The 16,261-nt window shown below is 39.8% G+C and overlaps 1 protein-coding gene across 1 annotated transcript in view; it reads left to right on the forward strand.

Moving 5' to 3' along the window:
* dnah5 (dynein, axonemal, heavy chain 5) overlaps positions 1–16,261 on the forward strand; it is an 88,833-nt gene that overhangs the window by 6,514 nt on the left and 66,058 nt on the right. Inside the window, exons 2-18 of the mRNA XM_060871257.1 lie at positions 6,183–6,317; positions 6,411–6,495; positions 8,997–9,127; positions 9,276–9,494; positions 9,940–10,077; positions 10,168–10,344; positions 10,440–10,553; positions 10,681–10,788; positions 10,924–11,046; positions 11,646–11,861; positions 12,736–12,843; positions 12,936–13,021; positions 13,218–13,539; positions 13,653–13,859; positions 14,346–14,517; positions 15,267–15,412; positions 15,669–15,843. Coding sequence (XP_060727240.1) covers positions 6,183–6,317; positions 6,411–6,495; positions 8,997–9,127; positions 9,276–9,494; positions 9,940–10,077; positions 10,168–10,344; positions 10,440–10,553; positions 10,681–10,788; positions 10,924–11,046; positions 11,646–11,861; positions 12,736–12,843; positions 12,936–13,021; positions 13,218–13,539; positions 13,653–13,859; positions 14,346–14,517; positions 15,267–15,412; positions 15,669–15,843 — 2,662 coding nt within the window. The remainder of the gene's footprint in view (positions 1–6,182; positions 6,318–6,410; positions 6,496–8,996; positions 9,128–9,275; positions 9,495–9,939; positions 10,078–10,167; positions 10,345–10,439; positions 10,554–10,680; positions 10,789–10,923; positions 11,047–11,645; positions 11,862–12,735; positions 12,844–12,935; positions 13,022–13,217; positions 13,540–13,652; positions 13,860–14,345; positions 14,518–15,266; positions 15,413–15,668; positions 15,844–16,261) is intronic.

Genomic DNA, 16,261 nt, shown 5'->3' on the forward strand with positions numbered 1-16,261 from the left:
AGATTGCTCCAGATCTGGGTCTTTTTGTATCAGGACGCTAAATGTGAAAAACAGAGGCACTCAGTTATCTGCTTATTGTGTGTCTGTGTGTATATTCTCGGTTTGTGGGGACCAAATGTCTTCATGATGACAGTTATACGTGACAGTTTGACATTGTGGGGGCATTTAGCAGGTCAGCTTGGTTATGTGTCTGTGAGTGTGTGTGTGTGTACAGTATATACTGTATATGTGTGTGTGTGTATATGTATATGTGTATATGTGTGTGCGTGTGTGTGTATGTGTGTGTGCGTGTGTGTGTATGTGCGTGTGTACTGTGTATGTCTGTGTGTGTGTATGTGTGTGTATATGTGTGTGTATGTGTGTGCGTGTGTGTGTGTATATGTGTGTGTACTGTATATGTGTGTGTGTATGTGTGTGTATGTGTGTGTGTGCGTGTGTGTATGTGTGTGTGTGTATGTGTGTGTGTATGTGTGTGTGTGTGTGTGTGTGCGTGTGTGTATGTGTGTGTGTGTGTATTTGTGTGTATATGTGTGTGTGTGTGTATTTGTGTGTATATGTGTGTGTGTGTGTGTGTGTGTGTGTGTGTGTGTCTCTTCAACAGTTTTCAGCCCTCTGCATAATTCATCATGGGTCTCTGGTTACATGAGCTCTTGCTAAAAGGCAGCACAGTGCAGCAAAATCAGCCGTGACGCTTTGAAATATTGATGCCTTCAAAATGCCTTTAAAAGCAAAGCTTCACAGTCTGTGTTTTTGACCGACAGCTGCATCGGCTCACAGGCACTTTCAGAACTTTTTATGTGCCCGGATGTGTGGCTTTGGGGCTTTTTAATTGGCCTAATTGGAAATCTGTGGAAGAAGCCATTATTAAGTGCTTATGGAGGCTTGCAGTGTTCTGTGAGCCAATGGTATCACACTTTTCAAGAAGAAAGCACTATTCAGACTGTGAAAATTAATGTTAGCATGAAACATCTACAGTTTAAAGTGTTAACACTACATGCACCTAACAAAGTCTTGTAACTTATTTAATTGTCTGCTAAAATGAACTGGTTAACACCAGAACAGATGGAAAATGCAGCTAATACCTCAGTTTATGGCTAATCAGCTATTTATTATTAAGAATAAAACAAACAAGTCTCTATAGTAAAAATCTTGACCGTTTCACATAAACAAAATATAATAATTATTAAAATTGTTTTCAGAGAAATCAGACAGTGGATGCCATCTGAATTAGCTGTTAATGTAGAAGCAACGTCGCATTAGAAAGAGCTATTTTTTACTCAGATAATAGCAATAAACATCATAAAAGCTAGCAAGTAGCCTTACACAAGCTTTACCTGATTACTCAACAATTATTACACTAATTTTTTTTTTCCAAAATCCAAACACAATAAAACTCAAAGTTAGTTACACAAAAATGATATATTTGCTGCTAATTGGGAAGAAATTCTGATTGTTAAAACTCAGATTAGCTTTAGAAAGTATATTAAGACTCTTATGTATTTTTTCTATTTAGAGAATATTTAGCGAAATGTTACAAAACCTCTGATAGTTAGAAGCTAATATCTGATTTAGTCTAGAAAACCTTGTGGTTTGATTACAGTATATTCAGTCAATAATAGCACCATTTCCCCCTTTTTTTGTTTCCTTTGATATTAGAATCAGATATTTGGACCCTGTCTTACTTTCACCTCATTAGCATACAAACAGCTGTTCACACGAGCATTCGCAGGTACATCAATAATAGTGTCCCTACTTCACCAAACAGTGTATTGTGTGTATTGGGAAACGCTGCACTGTATGGAGTTACGCAAATGTTCTACATGTGATAGGTGAAAGGGGACACAACCACCTTTTGTTGATCAGCAAGCAGAAGCAGATGGTCACCCAACACTACGGTAGCTCATCGAAAAAAAGCAAACCAAATATTCACTAAAGCAAGTTTAAGGATCTTAACATTCGGCTTTAATGCCCGTGATCACGGAATTGGAAACCGCTGTATTAATTAAGAGGGGGATTATTCAGGAACTTGGCTGAGATGTTAAGTAACGGACCGGACTTTCAGGATAAGGTAAGCCGACCCAACACGGCTCAAGTTTATTCTAGGTTTATTGGGTGTCTCATCTGAGCCTCAGTGTGTGTTTCTGTAGCCATGATAAGTCCATCAAAAATAGTTCCCTAGTTAATAATGGTTTGTATAGAAGGAAATCAGATAAAATAGAAAAAGTTGTATGTATTAAATGAGTCAAGTAGTAAAAGTTGCATTGTAGAATATTTATTACAAGTAAAGTGATCTAAAGTGATTCTAAATCTACTTTTTGGTCCTCTTTGGAAATTTATGGTGAAAATCATAATTTCTGAAGGCACTGATTGAGTGAATACCTAACCTTAGACAGCTAGCTAATGTCGTAGTATACAACTGGATAACATACTGTACACTATATGGACAATAGTATGTGCTTGCTGAACATCCCAAACATTCCAAATCTGTAGGCTTTAATATAGAGTTAGTTCCCTTTTTGCTATTTTAATTCGCTCCACGCTTCTGGTAAGGATTTTCACTAGATTTTGGAGGATTTGTTCATTCAGCTACAAGAGTATTAGTGAAGTTCATCAATGATGTCCGCTAAGAAACCTGTCTAGTTCAATCAAAAACGGGTCACACTGAAAAAGTCTTGGACCTCTTAGTTCCAGTGGAGGGAAATTGCAAAGCTACAGCATACAAAGACATCCTTTAAAACTGTGTGGCAGCATTTTTTTGGAAGGCTCACATACAGTATGGGTGTTTTATTCTGGTGTCCACAAACTTTTGGTCGTGTAGTGCATGTTATATTAACTAACCTTGTCGACTCTTGCTAACCTGGGGTATCTTATCTAGATAGGGTTGTGTGGGTGCTGGTTTTCAATCCAACCTTACTGTACATAAGCCACACCTGATTCCACTATATTCATATATACAACAGTTTCTAAAGAAAGATCTGACTCCAGCTCCACACTCCAGCACATCATCTTTCATTCAAGTTTTAACTTGTATATACTACTTTGGTATATCAGATGTTACGGTAGTCCATGTAGACAGATAGATGGACACTTGTACCACTGGCTTTTGTCCAAAATGAGAATTAGACACTTCATTCACACTGTGTAACATCACCTTCACAGGCGTTCGAGACAAGTATCTGTCACATACACAACTGATGTTACCAGCTCACTGAAATCCAGGTGTGTGGTCTGTAAGGTATTTAAATGTTGATGTACATGTAGAACATGTAGAAACAAGGTGAAAGCTGTTCTGAAGTTGTTCCGGAGACACTAGCTGCAGAAGCGATGTTGCCCCATGTGTTTAGGAAAAGGCTTTGGAAGCAAAGTGTGTCAAAGGTACTGAAGGTAAGACGTTACAGTATGTTTTGCGGCACATATTCCATAACACAAATTCTTTTTGCATGACAGAAAGGTTTTGTCTTTCCTGGAGTGAACAGATACGGCTGTGATGTTGGACTTTTATGATGGTTTGCAGTAGATCCCTAGGTCTCTTGCTAGTATAGTGATTTTCTTTTACATCTTTTTTGATTGTTTGTCAAAGGCTACTTGATTGGTTTAGCCTTTGATCCTGGTTTTCTTGGCTCTCTGGCACATGGAAAAATTGGTGAATTGGTGTTAATTCATGCAATATTAGTGGAAAGCAATGAAAAAATTACCCACATTTCCATCAAATGGGTTTGTAACCAGTACACCAGTCTGTATAGCAATGCCATTCGCAATCTGTTGGCATGGACCATCGTTTTTGTTTGGGATCATTAAATACCAGAGCATTGTATTCTCAAATTAAAATCTCATCTTGACATGTTTGTTGGCATGTTTACTAGGCAACAGTTGCTGCTGTGTGATACTGTTTATTCCTAACTGAAGAAAAGGAGGAGTTCCACAGGTCAGTAACTGAGCTTGCTTCCACTTGCCTAGGCTTGTCTTACTGTTCCCTTGGAGCATGACCTCAAGTTGGACCATAAATCTTCACCATACTGTCTTGCTGTTAGACCAGGAGTTTCTTCCTTCAGCTTCGTCAGCCATGTTTTAATCAACTCTGTTCATGTGCAGATCAAGTCAACAGTTTAGTCCACCATGGCCATGAAACAGGAGTAAGGTTGGAGAACATGGGCTACCAACGTTGTTTCATTTCCTTTCTTCAAAATTTATTTAGTAAAAAGTCAGTTTGTATCCAGCTTGATAAATAAGGTTTATTGTTAAGTTTAAGTTAATTATTGTCAATTTATTGCAGTTTTCATAAAAGATAAACAGTACAGATTACTGTAATTCAATATAAATCATCAACTCAATATCATTAGCTTTCTATCCAAAAATAAAGACACTGAACAAATGATTTCAATATTTAATTAATTTGTTTAATATTTATCTCTTTGTCAGACTCCAATGAACATCTTAGCTTTTTTTTTTTTTTAAAAAAACTACTTTTTCTGTGACTTTTTTTTTTTAGCTTTATTAATCAGCTGCAGATCATTTGATCGTCTTCGACTGCAGGTCGAGATATTAATATATTAGTTTCACATTAGTACACATTCATTATAATGTATAGTTACATTATTTCTATCAAAATATTCACTCTGTCATTGAAATAAGTGAAGTGAAGATAAAAAGACATGATTAGTGTTCAGTGAATATTGACTTTAAAATCTGCCCGACAGCACAGTGTACAGTAGACATTCTTACATCAGGCAACATACGTGTTCCTACTTCAGAAAATACAGATCCACGTCTAGCGTACAATATGCAGTTAGATTTATTAGCTGCTTGTTTTTTTTTTTAAATAGTGTTTCCTAGCAGCCCAGGCAAGCAACTTTTACAGTCCCAGTCTTTTAACGAGAGGCCCCAATGAGTCTGGTCGGCCAGTTCTGGGGTCTTTGTCCTATTGTGTCTGGTTGTCTGTCTGCCTTTACGACGTTCTAAAATCCACTTGCAGAAGAATACAAAGCAACCAGTCGATGAGTTGAACAGATTCCCATAAGGGGCTCGCTGAATTTGGAGCAGGGGCTAGAAGCTAAAGCGCTGGTGATTGTTCGGTCGAGCAGATTTTCGGAACTCGTCCAAAGCGAGACAAGAAGAACCTGCATTGGATGAAAGGAATCGGATGTTTCAGGCTTTTATTTTTTTGAGCATTTTTTTTTTTTGTCTAAAATCCTTGTATGATGAGTAACTCGAAAACAGTCCAGCCTAAAGTTCAGCTTCAGTCGACTCTGATTTCAAACAGTCAGATTACAGCAATTAAAGTACGTAGTATGTCTTTGCTTTGGTTTTTAAAATTCAGACGATGAACATTTGTTGTTTATTTGTATTCCTAATTATTAAGCTTATTTTTAGCTCACTTCTTTCTGTCTTTATTTAGATTTACTTACTTACTTCACTTAGTCTCTCAAACTAAACTTTTTTTTTTAGATTTCATCCATAAAAGGGGACAAGAACATCCTCCATCCAAGCAGAGACGTCCCCTCCTCACCACTAACTCCTTTCAGATGAACTTTCAAACACTTTTAATCCCTTTTACTGTCAATGATTTTCCTGTGACTACATCCACCACTTGGCTACTTTTTTCCTATTTATTTTATTATTTTTATTATATATGATTATGAATTTTCCCTAACTAGGGGGGTCACGGTGGCTTAGTGGTTAGCACGTTCTCCTCACACCTCCAGGGTTGGGGGTTCGATTCCCACCTCCACCTTGTGTGTGTGGAGTTTGCATGTGCCTCGGGGGTTTCCTCCGGGTACTCCGGTTTCCTCCCCCGGTCCAAAGACATGCATGGTAGGTTGATTGGCATCTCTGGATAAATTGTCTGTAGTGTGTAATTGCGTGAGTGAATGAGAGTGTGTGTGTGTGTCCTGTGATGGGTTGGCACTCCGTCCAGGGTGTATCCTGTCTTGATGCCCGATGATGCCTGAGATAGACACAGGCTCCCCGTGACCCAAGGTAGTTCGGATAAGCGGTAGAAGATGAGTGAGAGAGAGAGAGAATTTTCCCTAACATAAGCAGCATTCAGGGAAAAAAGTAGCTTGATCTCATTCATATAATTCTATTTGTGTCCATGGCAACACAAAAACTTCAGCATAGAAATTTATTCATATTCCTTTCGAGATCAAAATTTTGTGTTCTGATTTTGCAATTGTGTCTCGCAGCAAAAGCTGAAGGAGGAACGTGAGGCGAAACGAGCTCGACTGGACAGCAGACATGACTACGTGCTCAGTATCGTGGCTTCCTGCGTGGGCCTGGAGAAGGTCGAGGTAGAGGACGGCATTTTGGACGGCGCTCAGGTGAGACAGTATTGTAATGACGCACCGTGTCTTACTGTTGTTCTGTTTGTGTTCAGGTCCATGATGATTAGAACTGACTAAAACTTGTTTCAGATTGACCGCATGGAGAAATTCTTTGCTGTTGATGGTCTTCCACACCTGATGTTTTACTATCAAGACACAGAGACCCCAGAATCAGGTTGGTGCAGGATGTAAAGTGGGATTATTTAATAACAGGATTTGGATGTGCGTCCATTTAATACAACTTGATGTGTTAGTGTGAGGACTGTAGAATTTGGGCAAATACGTGTTTTATTATATACGTTATACGTAAATACGTTATTATTTAAAAATAAAATATTTAAAGGTGTTTAATCTCATTGAACAAGGTCAATCATACGGAACAAAACGCAACAGCTAATCAACAGCTTTCTTTTTTATTGTTAAAACTAGAGTTGACGATCAAATTTTAAAATGAACTAATTTACAATCTTTACTGAGGGTTAGGGGCCTTGCTCAGGGGCCCAGCAGTGACAGCTTGGTGGACCTGAGATTCGAGCTCACAGCCTTCTGACCAGTAGTCCAACACTTTAACTACTAAGCTAGCACATCTCAGTACAGTTAATTGTACATTAGTCGTACCGTTTGTTTTGATTAATCAAGATTAAAGATTGTAATAATGGATATTTAACATATAACTGTTAACATAGAATAAACACAAAGGAGGTCTATTTAATCTCTAATAATATTGTTTCATAGCATCTTTATTTTCACTTCTTTTCTGTGAACAACAGATTTCCATTAAAACCATTAAGGACATGAAGTGCAGCTTGTAAAGTGTACTTACAGAAAAATGAACAATACTGAGGCCTACATATTAAAGTGTTAGTTGAATTTTAAACCGATCAAGTCCATTGATGATTGACGATGATTCCTCTTGATTAGAAGACGTGTCTCTCGATGAACAGTTTTTTCTCAGTCCTCCATCTTCTACTGTATTAACTGGGAGGCCGTTTTTAAACACTCCAGTAAGCCAAAGCATGAGTTACCTTCTCAGTTAAACTTTTCCTTATTTACCCATGAGTACCAAACTCCTGTAACTTAGAGTAGCGACGCACCTTAGAGATGGTTTTGCTAGAATATTAAAAACAAACTACTTATGTGGTAATTAAAGGTGAGGTCTTCGTTGTTTGAGAAATGCTTCAGAAAACTGCGTCGGGCCGCCAAACAAAACAAAAACAAAACAAACGTGTAGCCAATGAGCAGAAAGGGGCGTGTCTTGTCGATATGGGCGGAGAGAGTGTTCAGTGCGCATGTGTGACATTAGCAGAAAGCGGTTTTAACATTGACATGGAGGATAAAAACAAAGAAAGAAAGAGAAGAAAGACTTACGATAAGGTAAGAAGTAGGACGTGTTAATATAGGATCAGCTTTCCAGCGCTGGAGAGAACTGAACGTCTTCAGCGTGAAACGGAGCTAAACCTTTCACGGTACAACACACAGTACTACACAAACACATCTGTATTAACATAGTATTACTCAATGAGTTCATTTATTGATAAAAATATCCCCTCGGCCAGCTGCCCCAACAGGTTCCGCCGTAATAGTTGTCTGGGTTACGTATGTATGTGTGGGCGGAGCCATCAAAACAGGGGTGACACCCATTTGGGTTAGGGGCGTGTTTGTTTTGGTGATTTCAGATGTCAACATAGGCTTTCAAACAACGGAGACCCCACCTTTAAATTCAGCTTTACAAGCTGTAGTTTTCTCCTGCGATCCCTCTGGCAACATAAAGTGACGCTCCTGCCATGTGGCATTTTTAGGGTCCAGGGTAGATCAGTTTGACGTCAGCTGCCACAAGAGGAAAACAAAATATATCAGCTGCGTTAAAAAGTTTCAAAAATGAACGTGTTAATTTTCACAGCATTTCTTCAAACACACTGCTTAAATATTCCAGCAGCTGAGTTTCATTAGCAAGCTTGAAAGTGTTGATTTCATTTTCCTGATTAAAGCATGGATCACATTAACAAAGTAAAATGTGTTGACTGTTTTAAGTCATGTATACAACAGTAGATTAACAGCGCAACCTGGTTGAAATAATGTTTCACACGACACCAACCTCAATGAGCTTCACGTAGTATCTGAATCAGTATATTGTGTACATAAGCGTGTCAAATATTTACGTTTTTTACGTCACGTAAATTTGTTAGCTGAATCACATGGTACTCCCAACAGGACTGAATCATGGCTAGTGGAATCATTAAACACTCTTAGATTTAAACAAAACGCATACAGAATGTCACAATAAAGTTAAAAATCACTAACGTAAGTAATCAATTGTAATCGTAATATGAGGTCCAGTAAGGGAACACAGTGAGCGTCAATGCTCCCTGGGTTTTGTGGTGCATTGTGGGATTGTATTTGTGAGGAAATGTTCACTAGATACATTTGACAAAGATAAAGACGATGAAATCCCTGATCAGTGCCCTGATTAGTGAACTAGAGAGCTGATTGAGACGCTCCATAAGTGTTCAAGGAAATAAAGTAACCCTAATTCACACTTGTTGATATGATCATTTATATATCAGGGTTAGGACTTTTGCGAGGATTAAAACAAACAATCTTGGTCTTGTGCTAGAACGTATCTGAAGTTGGGAGACTTGAGCTCTGTTATCTGTTTTGTGTTTTCATGTCCTGTAGCTGTTGCGTCACGTCACAAAAAAGCGAAAGTGTTCGTGACAGAGGGCAGTGATGTCGCTCTGACCGGCGTGTGTGTTTTCTTCACCCGGGCGAATACTTCCAAGGCCATTACTGCTGAGAACATCCACAGGGTACGTCTGAGACCATGGAACACTTCTGTTCGTTTGCTTAACCCTTCAGAAGCCTTAAATCAGTTTATTTAGGTTTCTTACTTTTTATTTAGCATTTTAAACAAATCTACACTGACCTTTTAAAATTTGACACAATGCTCTTGGTTAGGATGTGAACTTCAACATGTTGGACACAACCGGAGTGGGTTTACTGAAGAGTGTGGAGCAGTTGCTCTCTGAGATCTTCATCCCAACACTGAGGAAAATGAACCATGGCTGGGGCGAGTTGTCCAGCCCTCAGGCGCATACGGTTAAACAGGACTTTATCAGCTCTCTTGAGAGCTTCGTCTCTGTGCTCGCCGGGGCACAGGAGAGCCTGGAGGAGAAGGTGATGCATACATGAACGCATGCACACACACGCACACACACACACCCACACACACACACACACACATTATGTTCATATCTAGCCACTTCTGCAGAAAGAATTTTAAATGTGAAAGACTGGTATCTAACTATAAGGTCGTTTTTCATATGGCTTTCACCCTTTTTAATTTCTGTACCGTGAAATATTGATGCAGCCAGCAGGTAGCCAAGGGAATACACACACACACACACACACACACACACACACACACACACACTCACACACAGATTACATCTGCCATCCAGGAGAGCCATACAGACAGCTTCAGAAGAAAAATGCTCATGGGACTGAACTTATCACTTCAATTCAATAAGTCACTGTGGACATGAACAGTGGGAATGTTAAAAAAAGGCCTTTGGTAAAAGTCACATTTGCAGTAAAATGTCTTTTTTTTCTGATCTCCCAGGTGAACCTCAAAGAGTGTGACACCTTTGATCTGAAAACCCTTAAAGGCCCTTCAGACTACACAGCAGTGGCCAACAGCACTGAAGCTATGGAGAAGATTGAAGCCTGTATGAAGATCTGGATTAAGCAGATCGAGCAGGTAAAAGAAACGAGTACATTAATGCATGCGGCACATCATCCGATCAGAGATGTTCAGATTTATCACAACATTATCGTCATTGTTCATAAGGTTCTAGCAGAAAGTGACCAGCTAAGGAAAGAGGCTGATGATCTGGGTCCTCGAGCCGAACTGGACCACTGGAAGAAGCGCATGTCTCGTTTTAACTACCTCCTGGATCAGCTTAAAAGTCCCAACGTCAAAGCTGTGCTAGGTGTTCTAATGATAGCCAAGTCCAAACTCATCAAGGTGCTAACTCCAGTCCTCAAGCTTAAAGTTGTCTATTTAAGGTGTTTAATTAAGAGGTTTATCCACTGTTTGCATTTACTTGTTTGTCCTCATAGGCATGGAAGGAACTGGACATCAGGATCACGGATTCTGCAAATGAGGCCAAGGACAATGTGAAGTATCTCTACACACTTGAGAGGTTCTGTGACCCCCTGTATAACAGTGACCCTGTAAGACACAGGCTTTCTTCCTCAAGCACTGGAGCTTCCTTATACAAACCATAAGCTCTTATAATGGTACTAAGTTGATTTCTCAATAAACACTGATAACGTGACAGATATTTGTTTTTTAACAAAGGTGTCAATGGTGGAGGCAATTCCTGGGCTCATAAACGCCATCCGGATGATTCACAGCATCTCCCGTTATTACAACACCTCAGAAAAGATCACATCCCTTTTTGTTAAAGTAAGAGATTAAAATATACCGTTGAGCCAGAAAACACTTTGGTCTGGACAACTGATCTGGATAGATTCTCATACTCAAGCTATTCCAATAGCTATTAAGAAGCTATTCTGATACTCAAGCTATTGTTCTATTCAGGTCACAAATCAGATGATAACAGCCTGCAAGGCCTACATCACTAACAATGGTTCAGCCACAATATGGGACCAGCCTCAGGATGTGGTAGCTGAGAAACTCCGAGCTGCCATTCGTCTAAACCAGGTAACGGAATTTTACATCCTACATTTAATTACTTTTTTATTGTGTATTGTATGTATGTATGTATGTTATATATATATCGTCGCTGTCAGACGGAATCCTCGTATCTCCAAAACCGTTATTTTTCAGGACATTAAAAAAACGCTGTACCTTATCTGCAGTGCACAGGGTTTAGTCCGCGTTGCAGTGGATTGTCTTGCGCTAAATTCCTGTCCTCAGACGAGCACCAGAACTAGCGGGGGTCAAGATTTTTTTTTCTTTGAGCCCAGTGTTTTGAAGACATTTACCTCAGAAGACGTGTTGATTCGTTGCGACTCTTCTTGAGGAGAAATATGTCGTGAAGCTCTCACACGGAGTGAGGAAGAGGTGGACAGTTGAAGTGTCCAATGGAGTTATGAGATTTGTGTTCAAGCTATTTTCAAGACTTTAGATTGGTTAATAACTTGTAAAAATAACAGACCCACGTGGGGACTGACCAATAGCATCCATATGTGAAAAAATATGAAATTGACCAAATTTGGACATACGAGGTTTCCGCCCGACAGCCACGATATGTAACTATATGTATGTCATTCTTACAAAAGTATGCATTTATTGATTAGGAATACCAGAAATATTTCCACAAGACCAAGCAGAACCTGGAGCAGAGTACATCAGAGCGACAGTTTGACTTCAGTGAGATGTACATATTTGGCAAGTTTGACACATTCCAGAGACGCCTGAACAAAATACTCAGCATGTTCAGCACCATCAACACCTACTCAGCCCTGCAGGACTCCAAGATTGAGGGTCTGGAAACAATGGCGACTAGATTTCAGGTTTGCCCGTTGCAACATTTCATTTGGATCAAATGCTTACTTTTACCAGTTTGAATGAAAATATGTGTACGAATTATACAAATACCCACCATTACCCACAAGTGCATAAGATATTATAGCATTTTAATGTGGTGGCTAACCTTAATTTTTGTGCTCTTTACTGCCCCTATCGGACAGACTGCAGAAATGCAAGGAAAATGGGAGGTAATCTAAAAAAAAAAAGTGCATGTGGTGCTGTTTCTCCTGCATGTCCCTGCATGGTGTAACCAAGACTCAACTGTGTCCCTTTACCTTAGACTGAGCTCACTATTGTGTCCTTTCTAAATCATGTACATTTATTTATTCATTTTTTACATTAAATTCATTTAAGAGATCCACATAAAAGAACAGTCTTAATGGAGAGCTAATAATACCATTCAGTCACCTCCAGGCCATTAACATTCATCTCATCTTCCCATCACAGTGCAGAGTTTATTCATCTCCAGTTTTCTAATTTGGAGAAAGATGTTGCAGAGGTGTCTTGAAAGGCAGTGGACAGTGTGCTTGATGAATAATTGAACAAAAGCTGATAAAGACCAAATGCGATCTTCTGTTCTTTGTAAAAGCTGACAGGCTGTGAATATTTTATAGTGAGTTGCTCTCATGAGCAATTATATAGCACTAGGTAAGCTAGTAACAGCTTGTAAACTTTAACAGTTTAACCTTGTTTAAAACCAATACCCTAAGTGAACCAGACCATGAGCCAATAGACTAGATCTACTAACATGCTAATGAATTTACACATATGCAGCCTAAAGGAATGGACTCTTTAGTCGTCGTCATTAACATGTTTTAGGTGTCTGATGCAAATACTGTATATGTGGTTTTTATCCAGAATATTGTGCATGCAATGAAAAATAAGCACTACAATTTCCTGGACCAGAGGAGGACAGATTTTGATCAGGACTATGAGGAATTTTGTAGACAGACCACTGAGCTGCATGTAAGTAGATCATTAAGGAATACTTAGAGAGAACCTTTTACCTCAGTGTTTTCTGAAGGAAACATCTAAGAAGCAGAAGCCTTTGGTTTCAGAATCAGCTCAAGACATTCATGGACAAAACATTTGACAAAATTCAAAGTACCGAGAGAGCCTTGAATGTTCTGAAGAAATTTGAAAGGTGAGATGTCATTGACCTCCATGCCAATATATTCACTGTTATTTACTAGGATATCCACAGGAAACAATTTGTATAAGCATTACAGCTCTGCTATAGTCAGTTTAGTCAATATAAGACAAGAAAATAAAATCACATTGATCTTCTGAACCACTCATATCCCTGTTGGTTTGGGTAACGTTCTGATTCGGTTGCCCAGACTCGGCATCCCAGACCTGGGCATCGGTGATAAGTACCAGAGGATCTTACAGAATTATGGCCGTGACATTGAGATGGTGTCACGTATCTACGGCAAGCAGAAGATGGACCCACCCATCGCTCGAGGCCTCCCGCCCATCTCGGGGAAGATCCTCTGGGTTCGGCAACTGTATCGTAGGATCCAGGAACCCATGGAGCTCTTCCAAGAGCACCCAGGCGTCCTTGATACAGCTGAGGCTAAACACATTATACGCAATTACAACCGTGTAGCCAAAGTGCTACTGGAGTTTGAGGTGCTATACCACCAAGGCTGGATGGTACAGGTTAGATTTTCTGTTTCGACAGCAGTCCAGTTTGCATTCAAAAGCAAGTCTTTGGATTTTCTTTGCTTCACTACTGTTATATGAAGTCAAAGCATGTGACTGTTGTTTTCTAGATCGATGTGGCTAAAGTGGGCCTGCAGGCATCTCTGCTGGTCAGGTGTGCAGAAACCCGGGACTTGCATGTGAACTTTGACCCCCAGATCTTGACCCAGATCCGTGAGACCGACTGCATGAGGCGGATGGGACTGGAGATCCCACCGTTTGCAACGGTCTTAAAGCAGCGAAAGGACATCCTGAAAATGAACTATAACAAACTCCAGGTAAGGGCTGGGTGTGGATTGGTGATGAGGGTAGGAACAGACAATCCAATCAACTTTCAAATGAAGAATGATTGACAGTCATGCAGTGTTTTGAGCTGACAAGCCCTGTCCCCTTCCTGTCAGGACTCTTCCTGCCATTTTACACTAGTGACGTTTCTTCTCTCAATTTTCCTGCTTGAAGCATGTTGACATGGTACTCCAGTCTCCTGCCAGGGTCAATCAAGGATGTTTTGGGTTCATTCATTTAAAATAAAATCTTGGAGAGAGTTTTTTGTTGTCATGCTAAAAAATATAAATGATGTTAACCGTATAAGGTGGTTGTCTAATAAAACAGCAAAGTCAAGTCTATTAAAGTAGAAACTGAAGTATGTACAGGGTAACCAGGATAACAGCAGCCCTCCAAAACAGAAAATCCTCCCTATTTCTGCAGTGACAGGCCAGAATTGCTATAATCTAGCTAACTGTTGTGTCTTTTTGCACTCTCAGATGGTACTATCAGAAAACTCCAGAGTGAGGGCAAAGATCCAGCCTGGTTTCGAGCAGCTGCTCACACCACATGTGGCCAAAGTGGACGACGCCATCCAGCCAGGCCTCACCTCACTCAACTGGGCCTCGCTGAACATCGACAAATACCTCGACCTCATTACCGTTGCACTCGGTAATAAAGAATAATTATAGTCATCAAATATCTGGTGCTGTGCGACACGGCTTAATGTAGATCCTCATTGATTCATACAGCTGTTGTGAGGTTGCTGGTTTTGGTTATTAATCTCATGTTCCACATACTGTATGTCTTCTTCTACATATTCCCAAAGTCTATGTCCCCTAAATAATAAGATTAGAACCTGATGTGGTCTATATTGCTGTAGTAGCCCATCCACATGTCGAGATGCTTTTCTGCCGACCATGTTTGTATGCAGTGATCGTTTTGCATCACTGCAGACTGGATACAAACCAGTCTAACCATTCTCTGGTGAACACAATGTGTTTTCCTGCAGATCATTGCTCAATGGATGTTTTTGTTTTGTCTGTAAGCTATAGAGACTGTTTGAGGAAATCTTTGGGGTATAGGTTTAAAATAATCAGAAATGCATTGCTGGTGTACAGTTCCTTCTAAAAGCCTTGGATTAGCAAGACCAGCGCTTTTGGCATTCCAATACTTTTGGAGGGGGATGTAGGTATCTTACATCTCCTATAGAGACATAATGTTGTATGAAAAATATATCTTAGCTCTTTCTCCATCATTTCAAATACATACTTACGCACTATTGGACATTCAATCATCTACATGTGCCCACTGTTTACCATGTGCATCTGCCCTGTGCATGCCCAGCACATGTCTGATAGAATTATATCTGATCATCGTCCTCTACATGTCTGATATATGTCTCCTGTGACTGCATCCAGAGGACTTAGAGTTGCTCCTGGATAGAGCAAATGACCTAGTGCAGTTCAGGATCGATGCCGTGCTACAGGAGATGAGCGGAGCCACACTGTGTGCACTGCCTGAGGACGAGCCAGTCACGTGTGAGGACTTTTTACAAACCACCAAGGTACGTCTGTGACATTTACACACATTTACATGTATTAAAATCCAAAATGCTCTACAAAGATATTTCCAATTTCCTATTTATGACAAGCTTAATAGTTCTTTGCTAATTTGTATTTCACAAACATCAATTTATTTTCACTTTAAATGTGTCAAATGTAAAAGAAAAAAGAAGAATATAAACATTACAATTAGGACTCAGTATATTTTGCCTGTTTTGTTAGAGGTTGACATAGAGCTGTGTTTTGTTGCCGATATAGGAGCTTTGCATTAAAGGAGCCCAGCTGCTGCACATAAAGAGTTCTCTGGTAGAGGAGGCAGTAAATGAGCTGATAAATATGCTGCTGGAAATTGAGCAGAAAGATGAGGAGGATGAGAGCAAGGCCGCAGACGAAAACAGAGCTGAGAGCAAAGAGGGACTCGGATACAGCGACGGTGAGAGTGTGGATCACTGAGCTTCATAAAAGTTAAACTTTTGTATGACAAAATGGAACATATGATGGACAGAGTATTGTGGACCAAATGGGACACATGGCATACAGTGTGTGTACAAAATCTAGCAAATAATGTAAAGAGTCTGGTGGATAAAATGGCCCAGGTGGTGTACATTATGTGCATGGAAGGTTGTACCAAACAGAGTGGAAAAACATTATAATGAACAAAATTTCAGACACCATCCAGAATCCAGAATGTGGAAGTTTCAGACAGAGCATGAGAGACAAAACAGGACTGAGAGTGTTTTCTGGCAGTGCACAAAATATAATGGACAAAATAGATAGTGTATGGTGAACATAATGGAGTACAGAGTGTGATGGACAGAGAGTGGTGGACAAAATCAGATATGTGGTTAGAC

Source organism: Tachysurus vachellii, chromosome 5, assembly GCF_030014155.1.
Source record: "Tachysurus vachellii isolate PV-2020 chromosome 5, HZAU_Pvac_v1, whole genome shotgun sequence".
Lineage (NCBI taxonomy): Eukaryota > Metazoa > Chordata > Actinopteri > Siluriformes > Bagridae > Tachysurus > Tachysurus vachellii.